The sequence below is a fragment of the Barbus barbus genome, assembly GCF_936440315.1.
Source record: "Barbus barbus genome assembly, chromosome: 37".
Lineage (NCBI taxonomy): Eukaryota > Metazoa > Chordata > Actinopteri > Cypriniformes > Cyprinidae > Barbus > Barbus barbus.
The window spans coordinates 3,854,133-3,877,423 of record NC_136715.1 but is presented as its reverse complement, the minus strand read 5'-3'; the positions used below and the strand labels follow the sequence as shown (position 1 = coordinate 3,877,423).

Genomic DNA, 23,291 nt, shown 5'->3' with positions numbered 1-23,291 from the left:
TAACATTTTAAAACTGGATATGTTTCTTACAAAAACACATTGATTTGCTACAGTAGGCCTTTGTTCACCCCTGGAGCTGTGTGAGGCTCATTTTAATATGGATGGATGCGCTTTATTTGACTACTTTATCAGGTCGTTGTTGGTTGCTGGTGTCGCTGGTGGTTTCCAAACTCTTGATTTCTCCATGCCCTTTGTTTTTGCTAGAGCTCTTATTGACTTCCTCTTTTCTTTTAGCATCCAAATTGCTTGCTTTTCTCTCAAAGTCAGCTCCCTCATCTTCATCTTGGTTTGTGTGTGTCATCATTGAATGCAAGATTCAGAATGCAGAAGTAATTGATATAACTGATAAACACATTCCCTGCTTTTAATATCTGAAGAATTAATGCAACAGGACACAGCTGATCACTTAGAAAGACCTGTGAGGCAACTGCTCCAATACTTATGCTCACATCAGATAGAGGGATGAACTCTAAAAGTGCTGAACTTCTCAGCTGGTAAAACATCTATGTGTTGAATCACCCAATAATAAAATGTGACATTTTGTAGTTTTGTCTCATATTCATCTTTTAATCATATTTGTAAATGTCTTGACTCCACAGCCAACAGAGCAATTTTGACTTTACTGCTCCAATACTTTTGGAGGGCACTGTATATCATCTGATTGATGTCTTGAGGTGTAGTAACCGTAGTATAAGTGGAATAATTGACTTTGGTCCGCTTCGCATCGTGGCCGCATCACCACCATTATTTTCTAAGAATTCAATGCACCAAAGTCAATTATTCCTTACGTAAGAGAAAACAGTTATTTGAAATTGTAATTCAATTTAGTTTTTGTTCAAATAAATGCAGCCTTGGTGAGCATAAGATACTTCTTTGAAAATCATTGAAAAAAAACTTACCGACCCCAAACTTTTAAACAGTAGTGTCCTTTTTTTTTTCGTTTAACATTTTTAAATAATGAGTCTTAAGTGAATAGCATGGCAGCAACATACAAATGCCGTTATAATATATGGGTGTGTCCAGCCTCTTTGTACTGAAGAGGAGGGGATTGTGTAGGACTTTGCGAATGACGGGCGTCCCAGTTCTGCAGGTCTCCGGAGCTTTCTGCGAAATTGTGCACATGCAGATTCTGTGTGGGCCACTTCATAACCCTGATAATGGTAACGTGAACCCTTATTCACAATGTGTGTGTGGAGGCTGTGGAAAAACGGGTGGTGTTGGTGGAGAAGAGGGAAAGATGTAAGATTTGAGATGGAACTTCTTTCTGACTAGAGCTGAAGCCATTCTCAGGTAGAGCTACTGCTTTTAGAACAGGGTGTAGGAGGCTTGCTCACAGTCTGAATTGGTCTTACATAAACACAAATTTCAGAGAACAAATCCACACGAGGCAGCCATCAGAGTATTGTGTGCGTATGAAAGAATGGTGTACATATAATTCAACACGTTCCCCAACGTAGATTCCTTGAAGAATGTACATTTCTCCTCCATGACCTTTAAGCCTTTGACTGCCATTAATTACTCATAACAGCACGGCTTGTGCACTGCTTTAGTGATGCTCTCATTTCCTTTGAGGGCCGGTTGGCTACTATTTGGTCATGCAAAATGCGTTGGCCTTGGCAAACATTAACTTTTTGTCATCATTTATTCTCCTTAGGCATCATAAAAGTAGTCGATATGACTATATTTTGAATATAGTCATATTATTTATTTTGAAGCCATGCAATGTCTTGAACAGACTGATACTGAAGTCATTTGCATGTCATGTAAATGACGAAATCAATAGCTATGTATGTATTTCCCGAGGTTCTGCCATTCAGATGATGTGAGAATTTGCATTTGTTTGGTTGAACTATTCCTTTAATACTGACAAATGTGTTTTGACAAATCGTGATCTACTTTTAAAGTTCACAAACTCACCGAGGCAGGTGGAGACAGTTATGATCAGCAGAGACTGAAGTCATCTGAACTCTGAAAAGCTGAACTCCCTCTGCTTCGTAAACAAACCTGACAGCCCTGTGTTCTTTGCATATCGTTAACCCGGGTAAAAGACACATGTGACATTTATTGACCTCTGGCTTGATATCTGGTGACTCCTGGCAAACCCAGTCTCCAGCGCAGCACCAATTGTGACTGGGCCGCTGTCCACCATGCAGCCCATGAAATATTCAATACAACACAACGCTGACAACAAAGACACAGTAACACAATCAAGATTTCACTGGCCCAGATTGTCTTTCGATTTGCTCGTTCCTTCAGTCCAGCATAGTGCTTTTAACAAGGTCGGCTTATTATTTGAGCTTCCTTGACACAGTTGCACAGCTTCAGTCATGTGTTTGTCGGTGTAGACAGCAGTAGAGTTCCAGTTTAATCTGTACTAATCATGTTAGGATACTCCGTTTGATGTCACAAACATCAAACCATGAAAGGAGTCAGCAAGGGCGCAACCAATGAATGAATCATAAACAGCCTTGGAATTCATGTGTGCATATTGTTTGTTTCCGACTGGGAGGTAATTGCTGCGTATAATGAGAATAAGAAGACTCATTTTTGGCAGCCAGAGATGAGATAAGAAATCTTTGGCATGTGCCCGTTTCCACGTTTTGCACAACTCAATCACACCAACCAGTGTAATGTTTTATTGAAAGGGCTTCATGCAAAAACACATTGATTTTTGAGTGTGTGGGCCGAAACACCAGGATGCAAATTATCGGCAGTTTGCACAGTTTTAAAAAGTGTGCGTTTGCAAGTAAGTTTTAATTCTATGTATTCCGCAAGGGATGTTTCAACAGCATTTCCAAACCACAAAAGTTTGATTACTAGTTACATAAAATGCACATTTTCACCAAATAGATGCTCTCAAGCTGAAATCGTGTTGGCCTGTGGAGGTAACCATAGCAACATAAGCTGCTGTTTCCATTAAGATCAGTATTGAACCATACAGTACTTTGACAAAACACAAGTACTGTTATTATGCATCACTTTGTTAAATGTTTACATATCACAAAAGTGTATCGCTCAAAAACTTTTGTAAGTCTTTAAAGTGCCATTAAACCTTCCATTCTGGCACAGGTCAATCGTTATGAACGATCTAAAATATGTATATATAAAAAAAGTAGACATGGAAAGCTGTGGAGTTGGAGAGATTTTTTTTTTTTATGCGTCAAATGTCATAGAAGAATAATTTTTACAGTTTAATGGTGTTAAAAATATTTAATGCAGGGGCGGGGCTAGGGTTGGCTACCCCACTCACAACTGCTGCTTTTGTTTCTTTTTTCTTGACAAAAATTGAGCAGAACATCTTTCAAACAGGAGACTCTATATATATATATATATATATATATATATATATATATATATATATATATATATATATATATATATATATATATATATATATATATATACATACATACAAATTTATATCTAAATAACCTTTTTTCCATTTATAAAGAATATATCGTGGAATGGAAAGAAAGATACTTTACAGAACCAATTGATGCCAATAAAGAACATTTTCTAAAAAGGCAAATGCACACAGAACATTTAGTCTTCCATTATATACGACACATGCATGCATATATATATATATATATATATATATATATATATATATATAATATTAAATAAGTGTTTTAGTGTTTCATGACACTTTAGAAGCGATGTTGATTTCATGTTTTTTTTTTTACCTTTCCCAGAATAATATGCAGCTTTTAGATTGAATTGAATTCCTTAAAGTGTGAACACAGCTCCACAAAGCAACTTTGACTCGACCTGGTTTTGGGGCAGCAGATGAGAGTCATTGTTGCAATACTGTCTGATGATTGCAGTCGCACAGATATGACATGCTTACAATAGATTTGCTGATACACAGGCAGAAGGCTTGCCTTTGCAAAACAAATTTACACGAGTTCTTTACGATTAAGGAACAGATCCATGATGCTTCTGTCCAACATACAACAGTCTATCTCACCGCAAGCTCTAATTAAAAAGTTACTAATTTTTTTTACATTGACCTGACCATTGTTGATTAACCACATGCTCTTTATTTTTTAGCTCCATGTTAATTTCAAAACTAGATTTGAGCAGATACTCATTCCTTTTCCCCTAGTGAGTTGTGCCTTGCAGATAGATATTTGCTTATTAACTTCAAGATTCCCTCGTGTCTACAGGAAAGAGTGCAGCGCTCCAATGGGTTATTTACCAAACTTGTCTGCATTTTAATCTTTTGAACTTTTGTGCTGAGGTGCCTGGAGAAATCACCAGCCATATTAAAGTTCCCAGTAAATAATGCTATGAATAGGATCTCATGAAAAGCAATGTCCGGTCTTGCAGGTTACCTTTTGGATCCGATGCAACGTGTGGCTCGCTGTGACCCGCTGACGTCTGTCTTTCATTGCATTCTGCCACCGGACGCCCACATGTTTCTAATCCAACATGGACACCCCCACACAAACACAGACACTCAAAAACACCACACACGTTTATAGAAACACGCACACACACACACACACACACAAAAGGATAGATAGATTATCCTGTCATTCAGCCATATAAATATATATTGCATCAGCTGACTCTCAGCAGATCCACGTCTACCTATAGGGATGCGACACCTATCACAGCACCCATATATAAGGTCCTTCAGTATTATCACCAGCTTCGGGTTGCTCAATAGCTAATTACCCACCTCCATCCCCGACGACTGCTCTTGTCAATCAGGATTCAGCCTTCTGATTGTCCTTGAATCAGACTAATTTCAAACTGTTACATTAAATTATTGAACCTAATGATATCTGCAATACATTTATATATACATTTATGTTCTGTTCTTCAGAAGTCTGTGGCACAAATCTGTTGTTTTATGTGTTCTAATCTTGTTTTCCTTCTTTGAACCTTTACAAATCTTAGAATAATCTCACCATCTTTTTGGCTTTGTACTCAACACTGTTCTTTTTGGCACACCAGTTTTCTTGGCTGAAAATAAATAAAGTGAAGTAAAACTAAAACAACATAAAAAGAAAAACAAAACAAAGTTGGATCCAAACCTCTGTGTGTGAGAGCTGTCCTCTGAGATGATCTGTGCTGACTTTCAGAGGACGGTACAGAAGTTGAAAACCTCTCTCTTTCTCTCATGTGGCTCTGTGACTCTGGACTGTTGAGCCTTTCTTTAGCCAGTTCTCTTCATTATAGCTGCTGTCTCGATAAGCTCCATAGTCTTCCTCGCTCCCATAAGGCCCTGGGGTCAGTAATCTGCCCTCAGGCACTGCTAAGTCTCATTTCCCCATGATACACCCATCAGCGGGATGACTTACAAACTCCATAAGCTCCCCTGCAGGCCCCGGTGGCATCTACAGGCCTCGGGCTGGGGTCACTGAAGAATCTCATTGCTTTAAAGACAGTAGATCTGTTCCAAAACCTAGTGAGCTGCCTTGCTGTCCACATCCTACATGGGCGGCATCTCAACTGTACAGGAGGCTCAACTCACAATTTATTACACCTTGGGAACAAATCGTTTTGCCATCTTGATAGGCAGCTCACTAGTTTTTGGAACAGAACTTTTTTTGTTGAGAAAATGAGGTTGGCACTTTCAAAGCTGACAGTCTGATTTAGTACTTCAATGGTATTACTCTGACTTTAGAGAGAACAAAGTGATAAAGAAAGCAGAGTAAAACCTATTAATCATTGTCTTTATTTCCTTTTTTTCCAGAAACCTGGGGAAGTCGGGCCTGAGAGTCTCATGTCTTGGATTAGGTACGTTTATGGCCTCCTCATCAAGCCCTTTTGTGAAGTAGATAAGGAAACCTGCAACCAACAATACAAGCTTTTGTAGTCTTTTTTTGTCACAAGATGAATTTTCTTCAAACTGAACTGCTAGTAGTGGCAGACAGCAGAAATCTGCACCATGCAGCCAGTGCTGTTCTGTTCTTTTGAGCTGGGCATTAAAGATTATCCATGTTATCTGTAGCTTCATCTTAAGGCTTTACTCTTTAGTGTCAGTGGTGGATCACTGATAATCATTTAAAGCTGGGTTATCTCGTGAAAAGCAGTGACTGATTCTAGATCTCTTTACAGGAACATGGGTGACGTTTGGAGGGCAGATCACAGATGAGGTATGATGAGTGGAAACACTGACCGGTCCTGATCTGAGCTTTTATATTCTTGTACACTTACAGGAATAGTTCACCCAAAAATGAATGTCCTGTCATCATTTACTCACCCTCTTGTCTTTCCAAACGAGACATTTTATTTCTTCCATGGAACACAATGGCCCGGTTTCACAGACAGGGCTTAAACTAAACCAGGATTAGGCCATAGTTCAATTAGGACATTTAATTAATTTTTATAAACGTACTTAGAAAAAAATGTTACTGCTGTGCATCTTGAGGCAAAACAAAGGCACGGTTATATTTTAAGATCAGTCAGAGCTAGTTTCTTTCAGTTGAAACAGCTCAGACTTAGATTTTAGTCTAGGACTAGGTTTAAGCCTCGTCTGTGAAACCAGAGGAATGTGTTTTATATTAACACTGAGAAAAAAAAATATCAAAGTAGTCCATAAGAGACATTTATTCCAAGTTTTCTGAAGTCATATTTGAGGAACAGATTGGAAAATAGCGAAGTAAAAATCAGACCTCATTTATTGCTCATTTAGGTGCTTTGCACCAGGTTTGATGCCAGTGATGCCAAAACGTAATTAGTCTAATGATTGCAGTGCAACATTCGAAATGTTTTTAAATTAAACATTGTAGATGAAAACATAATACTGGTTTAGCACATCATGATGGTTGGTAAATGATGCAAAAAAAATCAAATAAATAAATTGGTAAACTAACCCTTAAACAATGTGTCTGTGAAATATATAAATAAGTATTAAATTGACACTTATGTATATTTATTTATTTATTTATTTTTGTTTAAGACTGATAAACCCTTACCTAATGAATAAATATCTATATATATACCCAAATATCTCTCTGTATGTGTCATGTGAAAAAAGAAAGAACACCCTATTGAATTTCATGCTTTTCTGTATTATGTTTAAATTGTATGTTTATCTTCAAGTTATTGCTGCAAAAAGTGGATCTACAATTATTTTTGCTAAATAAATGTGATATGTCATGTGTTGTTCATCTGAGGTTTTATTTTCTAAAGTTTATAACTTATATAAATGTTTTCCAACTTAAAAAAACAACAACTATACTATTATATTATATTATGATTATAATAGCATTCTTCCATAAATGACCATTCATATTGTTGATTAAAAAATAAAAAATAAATAAAAACTTTCAAAAAAATAATTTTTCCTACATTTTTAAAGATTCTTGTGTACAGTATAAATTACAGTGTAATTTGAGTTTATAGTTATATATACATCTTATATCTTCTAATTACAGTGTAATTTTAAACAACATTGTTTGGGGGAAGTATCAAGTGCAAAATGCTCTATTTTGCTTTGAAATTAAACATTCAAATAGTGAATTTATAGACGTACTTTTCTCTGCTAATAAGCTATTCGGTTTGCAGTAGTTTTTCATTTCCAGCGTACTCTGTTAATGTACCTAAACGCATTAAAGATGACTTCTAGAGTAGCACAGTGCAGAATACAGCTTTTAATAATGGAATAGACTGCAACACCTTGAATGCTGGATCTTCTCCTCTCCTTCTGACAGATTGCAGAGCAGCTGATGACTCTGGCATACGAGAACGGGATCAATCTGTTCGACACGGCAGAGGTCTACGCTGCAGGAAAGTGAGTGCACCAAAATGAACACACAGCCCACCACGTGCTGAAATGTGTTCTTTCTGTTCATCTGGTGTATATGATGTTTTATTTCAAATATAAATATATTTTAAATATTAGTTGTATATTTTTTTTTATTTTATAAAAAAAATTTAAAGCATGAACTTTCCTCAAGTTTTCTTTAAAACTAAGGCTCATTTCAAAAGGTGAATGAACATTTCTATGGCAGCTGACCCAGGGCATCGTTGGAAATGGCGTTCCTCGTTCGTGTCTTGCGTGGGAGTTTGTGTTGATCTTGTCATAACGACTCAGCACAACCCAGCAGTGCTGTTCTTGGGATCAGGGAAGGACTCGAAACTGTCATGGCCATTTACCCTATGTGGCAGACATCACAGTATTATTTCTAATTGGATCATGAAGCAATATCATCTCTTAATGTGTCATGTTACACGGTTACATGACCTAAACCAAAACCACAAGCCACACATATGACAGTAGAGAATTAGAAAATAACAATTCACATTGAAATAGCCATTCACATTGCGTCTTTTGCCGGCTCAGGTTCGTTATTTCAAATGTAGACGCGTGGCAAGCATACACACTGCATACTTCTGCGTCCCATCTTCATAGAGAGCGCGGATCATGGTTGCTCAGAGCGCTCTTGGATAGAAGCTGGAAATGGCGCGGCCGCGATTTCCACGCATTTTTAGACGCTGTGAACAGGGAAATTTATTTAGAGCACCTTATTATATTAATTAAAATATCTATATTTGGCACCAGATATCGATTATCATATCGCACTGAGAAGAATATCGATTTATTGTCCCACCCCTACTTAATTGTACTTAATTTGTCTTCCAGGAAACATGCAAGTATCTTCTGTTGCTTCCGAAGGCCAGTACTGAATGGAAAAAAATGATATTTCAACAAAATAAGAAAAATTTGGACATCTTCATCCTGTTCAAAAGTTTTCAGCTCTTAATGCATTGTGTTTCCTTCTGGAGCATCAGTGAATGTTTGAACCTTTTTTAATAGTTATGTTTGAGTCCTTCAATTGTCCTCAGTGTGAAAAGATCTCAAAATCATCCATTCATTGCTGGAAAGAGTTCTGATGGCTTAACCAGTGTTAATTGTGAACACTGCTGCTATTTCCAATTTGAGAGATTTGTATCCTGACAGTAACGCGTCTGTATATCAGTGAGTTAATCGCAGATGTTATTCTTAGTGCTGAGAATCCATATTAGAGCACATTTTCTTTGCCTGACACATGATGTTTCATAAATAAACTGTGCAAATTAGGTGAGGATAGCGCTTGGTAATGTGCTCTGTCATTAGCTGAGTGCTGGGCGTGGGCATCACTGAACATCAGCGGCGATGATGTGGTGAGAGGAGTGGGAAGGTCTGTTTTATTTATCCGATTGGAATAAATACGGCTCCGGCAACATCTACCATCCAGCTGTGGTCAATGCAGTGCGTTAAACCCACAGGCCGTGACGGGTAAACACCGCTCCGTACACACATCAGCTTTTGTCACCTCTCTGTCTTTCTCTCCCTCGCACATAAGGAAACAAAAACACAGGCTGAGCAGCCCCCTCACGCGTCTGTGTCCATCTCCATCTCTGTACGACACGCTAACATAAGTGCACTAGCATGCATATTCAGATATCCTCATGAAGATGAGCTGCTTTCTGCCATCTCAGGGAACCTCCTTTGAAGTTGGGACTTTTTAAGAAAGTGCAGCGCACATTCATGTGGATTAATGAAGCTCTCTCTGCAGCTAATGACCACTAAATCAAAGCACAACAGCTAGCATTCAACAGCTTTCTGTTTTCATATAAAGCCTGGATCAGTGAAACATCGAATCAATCAAGATTAAAGATGTTCATCCATCTTTTTGATAGATTGATTAGTTTGTTGGACTTACACAACTCTCTGAATACTTGATTCTGATATAAAATATTTTTTTATAGTAATCATTTAGAATAATATACTGTATAATATTTATTTTTTAAGGATTAATAAAAAAAAATAGATATTTTTTATGTACATAGCTGTATAAGATGGATTGTTTACAGTGAGCAGGTGTGCTTTATCTTATTTATTTTTTTATTATTTATTAGAAAAGAATTCACACTGCTGGTTTCCATTTAATGAGAATGAATGTGGAGGGATATAACTTTAAGAACAACATTTGCTGTTTTTGGAGCGTGACAGCGTTTTGCTTCATTCGCTTTCAGTAAATGAAAAAGAGCAGCCCTGAAGAGAAGAAGCAAACTCAAGAGGTTTGGAGCAAAATAGGCGTTTATCACACTTCCGCGTTTGAAAAGCGGAAGATTCAAATAGTAACATAAAAGAATTCCGCTGCAGCCTCTATCAATGGCTATGCCCATATCACGGCATTGTTGTGGATTATTTATGTTGAATTCAGCACATACGTCTTCTAAAGACACCCATCTCAGCGTACAACAATTAATTGAGCATTATGAAACGAAGGAATATGCTTTCACGATATCCCGATGCATATTTTGTGACTCAAACAGGAGCGCGCGAGCCTTACTGTATGTGTATAGGTAATTCTTCACAGACTGATCACTTTATTTCATTACAGAACAGCGAGAAAACTATAAAAAACAACATATCACATTAATAAGCATTAGAATTAGCCAAAGCTTAAAACTTTAATTATGACTAAAGGCTGTATAGAAGAAAGATTTATGGCAAACTTGCTGTATTAAACGTAATGCTCACACTTTTTCACGCGCTGACTTTATGCAGCAATCCTCTATAATTGCATCAAATTGAAGTTGTTCAAATAAAGAAATATTTCCAGCCCATAGACGATAATTAAAATAAGTTTGATCATCTTAATCAAGTTATTCTCCATGATTGCGTGCGATGATTTAATATCATTATACTGTGAACAAGAGCGGGAGGTTAGTCACAATAATAAATATAATTCAAAAATAAACAAAAAATAGAATAGAATTAAATCAGTCTGAGTATTCCTCTGGCAGTAACTTGAGCTGCGTGCTCTTCATTAATCTGACTGGCAACACCGGCAGTGCTGACAGTTGCGTCGCTCAGATAGGCTAACGTTACACATTAAAATGAAGGATGACATGATACATGGTATGGAATCGGGATAACTACACAGTTTTAACATTGGCGTTTATTGCGTCAATGTTCAGCTAAACTAAATTAGTTTAATTTTCTTCACACAACTGGCGTCTGTCCATTGACAATAAAGCTGGCAGAAATCCCTTTACGCTACTAATCGGAGCCGGATGTGACGACACGCGGACTGTGATAAAATCACTTTATCACTTTCATTTCATTTTGATTTTCATTCTTTGTCTTCCTATAAGATGCCATACTAGGAAAAAAACAAACAAGATTGCAGAATGATTTTTAGGGAGATTAAAGGGGTCATATGATGCGATTTCAAGTTTTCCTTTCTCTTTGGAGAGTTACAAGCTGTTTGTGCATAGATAAGATCCCTGAAGTTGCTAAGACTAAAGTCTCAAAACCAAAGAGATATTCTTTATAAAAGTTAAGACTCGACCATGCCCTCCTAAAACAGCTCATTCAAACACGCCCCCAGATGTCTACTTCACGGTGTGGGAAGATTTGCAAAACACCGCCCAAATGTATACGCAATGAAAGAAGGCGAAAGAAAGAAATTATTCTGGCTGTATTATTGTTGCTGCTGCTGGTGCCATGTCCTGGAGACGCTGTGTTCGTTGTGAAAGAGAAAGTACTTTGTTTGGGCTTCCAAAAGAGGACACAACTAGTCAGTGGTTCAGTTGTATTTACAACACTGTTCCAGAACAGTTCAACCCAAATAGTGTGTGCAGCGCATTTTACGGAGGAATATTTCCCGAACCTGGGAGTAGCCTGCCAGTTATGCACAAAGGCTGTTTCTATAAAGTGGGGCAATTCTAACTTTGCAAGGACAGTCTGGTGCTTCTGACTCACAGCCTGTAAGTACGTTTTCTTATTTAAAAAATTTGCTACTGATAATTCAAACGCGAGTTTTGAGCTGTGTAGAGTAGCGCTTTGTTGTTTGTCATTTCTCCGATCACAAATGCAGACATAGTAATGTTCATGCGGCGCAATGCAACGCGGTGTGTAAAAAGACAGTATAAGTCATTATAATCAGTAATTATGTCCCCACTGGATGCAACAAATGCCTCGTTTATAATGGGTTTTATTGTTTTTGTGTCATCGTGCCAGGACACGGCATCACAATACAGTAAGGGACGTAACATTTCCGTCACATGCTTGAGGTATTCGGCCAATCACAACACGCTGGATAGCTGGCCAATCAGAGCACGGCTCGCTTCTCAGGATGATGACCTTTGTAAAAAATCGATGCGTTTCAGAAAGGCGGAGCATAGAGGAGCAACAATAAGTATGTGGAAAATAATGTGTTTGTTTTTTTACCTTAAACCGTATTAACACATTGCATTACAGCAAATACACAAAATAATGTTCTTTTTAGCAACGTCATATGACCCCTTTAATAGTGAAGCAGTGGGTGGGATTTGTAGCGTCTGTGAAGCATGGACTAAATTACAGCACAGCGGTTCATTGAATTGACTAGTGTGCAGCCTGAGGGAGAATTTCACTCACCGGGACAATCACAGCTCGAACTGTATCCTCATCGGGCCCAATTAGCACCCTCAGCGTCACTAATGGCTGCCAGAGAGCATTTTAGTCTCCAGGCTGTTGCTGACACTTCTCCTCATCTGCGTATGAAAAGGAGGCACATTTTTCAGGGAGTTAAATATGCTTTTAGCAGCCAGGTTGTGTTAATTACTCATTCACATAATTCACAACATTCTGCAGGTGATTTAATTTTATCGATCAACTGGCAAAGTATGGTGATATCTTTTGGTTAAATTTTAACCCTATTCAACTGTTGTGTCATGCATTCTCTCCAGCTGTTAGTGGAGATGTTATCTTTGTGTAACCCAAGTTTTGACCATCACATACGCCTCAAAGCAACCAAAATTAATTGAGCACCCAGACACCCAAAAAAAAAAAAATTGTCATTTGTTTTGTGATATGGATCAGACAGTCCGTAAATAATCTGTTAGTATAAATAATGTGCTGTCTGAGGTTCACTGGAAGCATCGTAGTATGTCTTCAATAATTTGTCTGTCCATACTGCATGACGTGACAATCAAAGCCAAATGGGACATATTGAATGATTAATATACAGCTGTTTGCATCAGAGATTTGGACCAACAAGATTTCACTGTGGGCAGGGCCACACATAGGCATTCACCAATGAGAAATGGAAAAAGCTCAAAATTCCTTGGTTGACAGTGTTATTGCTTGCTTTGTATGTTTTCATAAAAATCATTGATAATGTGGCATTGAAGTGTGCTTTTTAATTTACATGTATTTTATGATATTGCCGTCGTGAAAGAGGTGATTTCCTGAACTTTGAAATGTCCCTTCAGCAGCCTGTTTTGTTGGCTGTATATGTCAATAAAATAACGGATTAGTCCGATAACCATCTGGTTTTCTGTTGCAGGGCAGAGATGGTGCTGGGCAACATCATAAAGAAGAAAGGATGGAGGTATGTTCATTAACAGCATGCAGCTTTTCATTTCCTTCGGCCGCTTCTTATCTTGTGCTGATAACTCGGCCCCGTGCCTCAGTGATTGTGCCACTGCAACCCTAGACAGACAGAAATATAAATTCTTAAAGCCTGGCTCACCACATAGATGTCCCATCTAGATATTAAATTATGAAACGGTCGCATGGGTGTGTTTATTGTGTAGTTCATGTCCTGATATATGTGTGTGTGTATCATAACACGAGCTAAAGGAGCTTCATGGTTAACAGAAGCCCTTTTGTTAAGATGTTTTCATTTAAAGCAGGGTGGGCTCTCACTGTTTCTGCATAATGAGATGAAGAGTAACTGAGCTCTCTGCAAGAAAGGATCTTCACATTCGTGTGTGTGTGTGTGTGATATCGTGCTGCTTAGTCATCCTGCTAGTCAGTGTGCATCAATATCAGGGCACACAACCCCTCACCTCTGCAGAGACATAGCTTATTTCTGTCCTGTGTGTCTGTGTGTGGGCTTACTTACTTACAATTTGTGAGAGAAAGTGAGCTAAATCTGACAGAACTTCCGTTTGAGGAAAGGATATTCTTTGTGGTAGTGGTAGTGAATTGTTGTGTGAAAAATAATCATGCAATTCTTAAAGTAACTGTATTAAAGTAATCTGATTATAAGCATTTTAAAATATAATATATCCTACAAGTACTAAATTTCTTGGATTCTGATTATTTAATCCAGATTGCATGTAATCAGTTACTAGTGTGTATATATGTGTACTATGTGTGTATATATACATGCATAAATGCATATAATTGCATTTATGTATGTAATAACAAAAATTACATGAATATAAACTATATTTATGAACCTTTACATGAAAGCAGATGTCTGTGCTATGCCCTCATTTAGACAGCTAAATAAACGTGTATGTGTATGTGTGACCATGCATTCCTTTGAAATGAAAATGGTTACCACAAGCCATTATTCTGTTGTAATTATTTGCAACTTGCAAAATGTGACCTTTTTTTCTTCTTTTTTTTTTTGCAGACGCTCCAGTTTAGTCATTACAACCAAAATATTTTGGGGTGGAAAGTATGTATATTTAATATTTATTATAAAATGAATCATGGCATTATGCAAACAATGCTTCTGAAGCTTTAATGTTACACTTAATGTAGCTGTTGCCTAAATGTCATTTGAAATAGTATTATATTTTGAATTGAATAAAATATTTTGACCTCATTTCTAATATTAAACCAAATAGTATCTTCGTTTTTACTAAAGTTGGCATCAATAATAATTGCATAATAGTACATATTCTTCTGTTTTCTAGAGCAGAGACTGAGAGAGGACTGTCAAGAAAACACATTATAGAAGGTGAGTGGACCTCAAAGCATACACGTTACAGAGCAGCAGCTGACCTGAACTGCTTTAAATGCCTCATTCATTCAACTAATCGTGTGCTGAATTGATTTGTGTTACTCTTCTGTAGGTTTGAAGGCATCATTGGAGAGACTGCAGTTAGAATATGTGGACGTAGTGTTTGCAAACAGACCAGACCCCAACACACCCATGGAAGGTACATCTCAATCTCAATTCATTTGCTCTAAACCTTTAAATATTCAACTCCGCTATAACTCATCCTGTGCTGTTTGTGCTCCAGCAATAATTGATTCCCCAAATCACGTGTAAACAAGATCTTTGCAATTTGCCCATTTGGCCTTTAGTAAGTCGCCAGCCTGAATTAAATCTCAACCAATGTTTTCGGGAGAAAGGGTGTCTGCTCTTTGAAAAAACAAGACAGAAATGTTATTTGATCTACTTTTATTATCCTAGCTGCCCTTTAGAAAGTTCACACAGTTCGATGGTTGAAACACAAACAGCTCAGGGGTCTGTAGACATCTGCTGTTCTGGTCATTAAAGAGCTCGACACTTCAATAGTCTGTTTTTCCTCTTGCGCTCTTAGACGGATCTCATATAGTCAAGCGAGAGCAGTAAATGACTCTCAAGCTCATAAGACTGATGTTTTGACACGTCTGGTGTTGGTCCTCATTTGAAGCATTTTTTTCCCCTTGAACTGAGGTTGATATTGACCCGAAGGGCAAGTTGTTTTTGTCTTACTCGTATTGATTCAAATTCTCCAGCTCGATCCAGAAGCGATGTATCATTTAAACTCCCCTCCCTTGCATTAATCGAGCTTGTTTTCTTTTGCTTGTTAATATTTCACACGTTCACCCATACCGACACGTTCTGATGGCAGCGTGACATGATGTATGGTGCTGTAAGTCTCTGAAAATCTGCGGTCTGATTGGCAGAGACTGTGCGGGCGATGACCCATGTGATCAATCAGGGAATGGCGATGTACTGGGGAACGTCACGCTGGAGTCCGATGGAAATCATGGTGAGTCACAGTCTCCTAACTTTTAGATGTTTGCACCCCTGTAATCAGCATCGGCACCGGCTGCTTTTGTTCCTGAAGAACTCTTGATGAATCTAAAGATGCTTCTGTTTAAATAGGTGCTGTCAGTGAGACAGTCTAACCTTAAATACTGGGCGGATCGGAGATCTAAAACAGCACCGCACTGAGTCAGACGAGCCGTTCACGCTGACAGAATGTTAAAAGACGATCTGTTGTTTGTGTTCAGTGACGCCTCGTCAGTCACAACTCATTTGTCTAGTTATGCATAACATGTTGTACAGAATTTGGTTTTCTGTCCCATCGCCCAATAATTGAGTCGCTTTAACCAAAAATGTTGCACTGATCAGTTTGCTGAATTTTACATGGACAGAAAATTCAAAAAGCATTCTGTTGTTTTGACAGAAGAATCCAAGTGTGGTCTAGGGGAATTCTGTTTATTAGATCGGGTGACCTGATCGCACGGCTGCAGTGAATGGTTTTTCATATTGTGGGAGGTTTGAATAGACTAGTGTCTCTTTATAATTATCATTGTTTTACTAATGACGTGATAATAGTCTTATTTGTTATAGATGCAGTGATTTAAATGGAACTTTTCAATATCAAATCTTTTTGTTTTTCGAATAAATTAATGACAATTATCAGTATGTTATTTTAGTTCTTGTTAGCTATTTTTTGACTCGTCAAGTCCAGGTATTTATAGATTAAAACCTGATGATTATATTGACCTTCGATTCAAAGATCTCATTCATAAGAGTCATTTGTTTATAAAACAGATTCAAAGACCTGAGTCATTTGTGTTAAAGCATCTTATTTTAGTATCATAGAGATACTATTATATGTATTTTTTGTATTTTCTGTTTTCATTTTAGTTTTAGTTAAAGCTTTAGTATTTTTGTGTTTGGCATTTCATTTTTTAATGTCTATATAGATTTTTAGTTTTATATAGAATTTTTTGATTTTTTTTTTTTTTTCTTTTAATGTCTATATAGATTTTTATTTTGGTTTTAGTTCTTTTAGTACAGTACAGTTAAACTAAATTATGTATAGACTGTTTTAAAGTAAAAAAAAAAAAAAAGACTTCCGGTAGACTTCCGCAAACAGCAAAGTCCTTCTAGAGTAATTATTTCTGATAAGAAGCAAAATATATGTTTTCTGCTTAAATCAGGTGGGCTTATTGAAAATGCAAATTCATTCTCTGCCAGCAGGAGGTGCTTTTGGAGCAGAAGAGATAGAGGTTTCCCTGGTAATGGCTGTACACAAAGCAGTGCTGCACTCATGTATGCTGCTTTATCAGGCATTACATGCAATCAAAATGACATTGAAAATTTCTTCCTTCAGTTTCCTTCAGAGATACAGTGATGTAAAAACACCCGCGCATTCTATAATATCCCTGAGTTAAAGAACTTTCTCATGGACAAAGACATTTGTTTGTGTTTGTGAATTGTTGTCTCTTTTTGTGTGTGTATTAGAAGTTGTTTTCCCCCATTACATTCATTTCAGACTAAAAAGTTATTTTGCTGGTGTTTTGTAGGAAGCGTATTCTGTGGCCCGACAGTTCAACCAGATCCCACCAATCTGCGAACAGTCGGAGTATCACATGTTCCAGAGGGAGAAAGTGGAGGTGCAGCTTCCCGAGCTCTTCCATAAGATCGGTGAGTGATGCTGCTGTCGCTCGAGCCACAGAAACACTGACCAGATGCATCTTTTCAATGGGGTTTGACCTGTCTTCTCAGGTGTGGGTGCGATGACATGGTCCCCGCTGGCCTGTGGGATAATCTCAGGGAAATACGACAGCGGGGTGCCGGCCTATTCTCGTGCCTCACTGAAGGTACTACACATCCCATGAGTCTCTCTCTGTCTCCTCCTCCTCTTCCTGGTCCTCTGGAAACATTAGTGGCCTCATACGTGATTCCTTTGTGTTTGGTGTTCTAATGTGAATGTGTTCCGTGTCTTCCAGGTTCTATAGTTGGTGTTTTTCCTGTAGATGTGTTTGTTGTTGATGGCATGAATCCACACGTCTGATCTTCAACATATATTTCTTTATGTGAATGAGTTTCTATGGTAACTCTGAGGAGGATTGGCACTTGTTTCATCCGTGCTTCCATCTCTTTCAAGCACACTAAACCACACACAAGTGCACACTAAAAGCACCCGTTACCCGAGATCTATGTTGGTGTAGTCGCATGTTTTTGGCTCATTGGTGTTTTTGTGACCCATCATCTTCCTCCTGTAGTCTTGTGTCACACTGTTGATCATTCCTGATATCTTGTTACCTCTGTGTAACGTACATGTGGATTGACACTTGACTATAACAGAACCGTGCTGGTGGTCTGAGCAGTGATGGGTCCGCTGGATTCGGAGGCCCATGAGTGTTTAGATCACTAGACCACACTGGTCCTTTTCCACTGTTAATTCATATTTATCAATGATGGACCTGAAGCTGGATTGTTTATCCTGGTCAAACACACACACAAACATGCTTTTGCTAGTCAGTACAAATGATAGGTTTTACTTTAAAGTCAACATGAAGTCCAAATTTACTAGAATCGGATATTTACAAGCAAACTATTGGTTAATTGGTTGGGTAGTCTATAGTAAAAAAGCTATTTAAGCCGTTTCAGTCTTATTTTAGTAGTATTTATATAGTTATTAATATTTTGAATTAGCTTTTTATTATTATTTTATTTATTTGAATTTTTATATATGTGTGTGTGTGTGTGTGTGTGTGTGTGTGTGTGTGTGTGTGTGTGTGTGTGTATAATTTTTTTGGATTGGCATATTTTCAGTTGTCATTTTAATTTAAAGTTTAGTTACTTTGATTATATGCTTTTATCGTTTTTATTAGTTTTTTATTTTTTGTCATTTCTTTTTAATTTGTTTTATTTCAGTTTTACTTTTAGGAACTTTTTGGTAACTAACTTTTAATTTAACCAATTTTTTTCTCACATTTTTTTGATGTGTGTATAGTTTTTAGTAATTTGTATTTTGGTTTTAGTTCTTTTAGTACAGTACATCAAGTTAAACTAAATGAAAATGAGATGTTGCAACTAGCTGAAGTAAAAAAAAAAAAAAAAAAACGTGTGTGTATGTATGTGTATATATTCATACGTTAGCACAATCTATATTTTGCTTATATTATATTTTCAGTTGTCATTTTGATTTAAGTTTTAGTAATTTTAGTAAGTTTCCAAATTTTTCATTTAACATTTTAAATTTTTTTCTAAAACATTTTTCTTACTTTTTAGGTTTTTGTTCTAGAATTTATATCTTATTTTATTACAGCTTTATTTTTATTTATTTATTTTTTTTATTTATTTTTTTTTTTTTTTTAAGTAATTAAACCTTTCTAAAACATTGCCTTTTAACAGTAATTTATTTCTGGTTAACGCTAATTCAGAAAAGATACAACAATCGTATTTATTATGATGAGATTTTTTTTTTTTTAAATGCTAAAATTGGGATACAGGGAGATGCTGTTAATTTCAATTATGACTGTCCATTCATATATTTAATATGCATTTTAAATCATATTCTGCATGATCAAATTCAGTGAGTTGCAAATGTGTTTCATGTTGACTTGATAGAAATGTCATTTTTAACTAATCAACTGGAAAAAGAAGTTAATTTTAATTTGAAACCATGAAACATTTTTACTTCAAACAGCTTTCTCAGAAGTCACTTCAAACTGATCATGTTTGTGAGTGTGTGTGTATGAGGTCTCTTTACCCCCTAAAGTTCTCCGAGCGAGTTCATCTCTGCTCATTTGAGCTTTTGGGAGGACAGAGTCACGTGTTTAAAAACAGGCCCTCGCCCACACAGGTGCTGCTTGGTGTTATGCGTCCGAGAGTGTGTGTGTGTGTGTTTATGTTGTATGTGTGTGTGTGTAAGTGCACCGCTGTAGGCATGGGCCCCTGTTTTTGAGCAGGTGTGCTGTGTTGTTAACAGGGCTACCAGTGGTTGAAGGACAAGATCTTGAGCGAGGAGGGCCGACGCCAGCAGGCGAAGCTGAAAGAGCTGCAGGCAATCGCTGAGCGGCTGGGCTGCACGCTACCACAGCTAGCCATCGGTACGCCTAACCCAAAGACACACTGCCGCTCTCTCTCTTTCTGTCTGTCTGTCCGTCCGTCCTGTGCCTCGCTCATCCTCTCCCCCTCTCATCCTCCCCTTCCTCAGACCGCCGGAGCGGAAGCGTCTGTCCGTCTGCGGATGGCTTCACCAAACAAATGCAATTAGTTTGTGGCTGTTAAAGGAAGAGTGTTCCTCCCAGCATCATATTCTTGCTTAAGTGTAGGGATAAATATAATAGTTTAAAATCGATTTCGTGTTTTATGATGCTCAGTGTGGTATCTGAGATGGAAAGTGTTGTGTAATGCTTTACAGAGAGAATGGAGTGTAAGGTTTCAAAGAAATATGTGCTGTACGATCTAGAGCGAAGGCTTTTATAAGGACTGCGACGCTTTGATTTAAGTACATCCTTTCAAAGTACAGTAATCTAATCTTGAGAGCTGAGAGCTCGTGATCACGGTCTGCTGCACACTGTAATAGTCCAGTTAAAGGCAAAACCATCAGATTCAGACTCTTAAAGTGTGTGTGTGTGTGTGTGTGTGTGCGTGCACAGGGGTGGGCGGTAAGACCAAAATCTTATCACAGAGCAATTTTATATCACTGTAACGGTATGTAACACACCATTTATTATTTTTTTTTGTCAGAAATTCAACAAAAACATAATTTATGTATCAGACAACTATGTGGTGTTTTTTTTTTGCATATTTGATTTGCTTATTTGTTTTAGTATCAATTACTTTTATTAGTAATTGTTTAATTATAGCAAATAATCCAGAAAGAATTATTTATTTGATTTTATTTTAGTAATTATCTCATCAAAATCATTTAAAAAAAGTAATTATTTTATTGTATTCTTATTAGTAATTGTTTTCATCAAAATAAATGTTTATAACAAATAATTCTAAAACGAATATTTTTTTGTTTGGTTTTTTTAGTAATCATTCGATTTAAATAATTATTTGTAAAACAAAAAAGTCTGGCATTTGTGCAAAAACTGCTTCACATTTTGAAACACAGCAAGCAAAACAGTAAAACTTATTCTTTAGAAGCTCATTCTTCTTTGTCTTAGCTTGTTTGATCATGTCCCACTCTGTATTTTCACATTACTGCATGTTTCTTCATCGCTCTCACTGACTTAAATTATGACTTGAAACAGTCCTGCTCAATCGTAACCCCACAAATGTATCTACCGCGGTATAAATGGTACAGCAGAACACATTACTGTCGTCACACTGTCTATACCACCGTCATAGCACCCACCTCAGTCTGATACCCTTCATAACTCAGATGCATAAAGTTTCAGGAAGTCCCTCATCTTCCCGACCTCGCAAAAGTCAATTGGCAGCGTGTACGTGACAGCACACCCTCTGTAATTCATCGACTGCGGGACGCTGGGGAATAAAAATCTTGACAGGACAATCCCCAAAGCAGGATCACATGTCCTGTAATGCAATCGTACATTACATTTCACACCTCATTACTGGGTTGCCAGCCCCTCCCAGACTGTGCAGATCCCTCTTCCCCCACACAAGCGCGGCCAATCGATTCACAGCCGGCACACAGCCACCGCTGCTCATTTACACCACCACCAGTGTGTTTAAAAATAGTGCTGTGGGTCAGATCTGCTGTCTTGGTTAATGAACTGCGCACGCATGTAAATGGGTAGATGATTTTGAGGGATGACAGTGTGTTACTGACAGTGCCAGTGGAGGCTGTAAATTAAATAAAGTAGCTAAACTACAGTGAAGCTGCTCTTTTGATAAAGTTGTTGCAAGAAATTACTAACAAAATAATTTTTAAAGAAATAATTAAAGATAAAAAATAATTAAAACTACTACTATACGACTATATGAAAAAATTGTATTAAAAAAAAAAAAAAAAGGTATACAAAATATTTCATTTTTTTAGAAAGTGTTTTATTTTGACTAAAATTATTTTAATTTGACAGTTTTTTATGATTTAATTAATTATTAGCTATTCATTAAACTCAGTTATATATGTTATAATGTTTTAACATGATGAACAGGCACTATTATTAAACTTGAGATACTTTTATAGTTTTTAGTTTAGTAGTTTGGCTGTGTATATTTGTATATTTTACCATTTTCATTAAATATTAAAGTTGTAATTTTATTGTTTTGTCATTTTTATTAGTTTTTTTAATACATCTATATATATTTTATTAATTTAATGAATAAAATAGTTTTTTATTTACAGTTTAATTTAATTGTTAATTGTTTAGTTTCTCCCCAACACTAGTTAATGATTTTCCTTTGTTATAGTTTCAGCATGATTGTATTCCATATGCACTGCCCTTCTGTCTGTGTGTGTGTGTGTGTGTGTGTGTGTGTGTGTGTGTGTGTGTATATATATATGTGTGTGTGTTCAGACAAAGCAATCTGTTAGGGGTAAAGTGCTAAAATCCATTAAAATCCGCTGTCGATTTACCCAGAACATCAGAGCTGAATGTTTCGTATCATTTGCAGCGTTTGACACAGTGTTGCCTTGAAAAATATGAACACGTTTCCAAATGGCCGCCATATTACAGGCAAACACACACACACACACACAGCAGTACAGTAAACACACTGCAGTGCCAACACACAGTGCCACAGATGGCACACACTTACACACACACACGCAAACAAGCTCCCGGGAGGGATTCAAATCCCCACAGAGTTTCCTTCCTGTCTGTGTGTGGCGGCGGTGTTGCATGGACCGTGTTTAGGGAACGGCAGCGGTCAGCATGGCTCCTCTTCACCTCCTCTGCACTCCTGCAGATATCGCTCGTCTTCTTGCAAAAAAATATAAATGCTCGCACAGCTCTGATTTTGAGCTCACTCAGTGTGTCCTGGTGCTGGGAGCCATGGTAACAGAGTGGTCTGGCATCTGCTGTGTGTTTTGTGAGATGCTTCAGTGTGTGTGGGAGAAGTAGCTGCTTTAATTTTGGAAATGGCTTAATATGTATATACATGTTTTGTTTTAAATAGAACATTTATCTTTTCGTGACGGGTAGGTGTTGCTTTAAGACTGTCATGTGTTGTGTATGATGTTATTTATGCTGTATGTTCAACATATTTGCTGCTCGTCTCCAGCATGGTGCCTGAGAAATGAAGGTGTGAGCTCTGTGCTCCTCGGAGCCTCCAGCACGGATCAGCTCATGGAGAACATAGGAGCAATACAGGTGAGAACGCATATGTGCATGTGGAATGTGTCAATCAAATGCTAAGCCCCGCCTTAAAATCCTTGTCGACCAATCCCGGTGTTGCTGCCATATAGAATGCTCCAGTTTCATTGGCTTTTGGATCATTGCAGAAAAGGAGTCCTGTGACCAACAGAAGTTCATTCTTTAGGGTTGCAAAATTCCAGGAATTTTCAAAGTAGGAAACTTTCCGTGGGACTTTTAAATTTGAATCACCTGCGCAGATAATTTCTAGAACCCTGCACACTACAGCAAGTCTATTAAAGCCATACTACTGTATTTGAGCCCA

General features: G+C 37.4%; 1 protein-coding gene across 4 annotated transcripts in view; it reads left to right on the top strand.

Moving 5' to 3' along the window:
- LOC306856936 (voltage-gated potassium channel subunit beta-2) overlaps positions 1-23,291 on the top strand; it is a gene marked incomplete at its 5' end in the record, with an annotated part of 119,960 nt that overhangs the window by 93,837 nt on the left and 2,832 nt on the right. For all 4 annotated transcript variants that reach the window (XM_079396497.1, XM_079396496.1, XM_079396495.1 and 1 more), the window contains 12 exons: positions 5,708-5,751; positions 6,073-6,110; positions 7,671-7,750; positions 13,284-13,328; positions 14,364-14,408; positions 14,650-14,693; positions 14,809-14,895; positions 15,632-15,717; positions 17,267-17,387; positions 17,469-17,563; positions 19,681-19,801; positions 22,896-22,984. In XM_079396497.1, the coding sequence (XP_079252623.1) occupies positions 5,708-5,751; positions 6,073-6,110; positions 7,671-7,750; positions 13,284-13,328; positions 14,364-14,408; positions 14,650-14,693; positions 14,809-14,895; positions 15,632-15,717; positions 17,267-17,387; positions 17,469-17,563; positions 19,681-19,801; positions 22,896-22,984 (895 nt within the window). The remainder of the gene's footprint in view (positions 1-5,707; positions 5,752-6,072; positions 6,111-7,670; positions 7,751-13,283; positions 13,329-14,363; positions 14,409-14,649; positions 14,694-14,808; positions 14,896-15,631; positions 15,718-17,266; positions 17,388-17,468; positions 17,564-19,680; positions 19,802-22,895; positions 22,985-23,291) is intronic.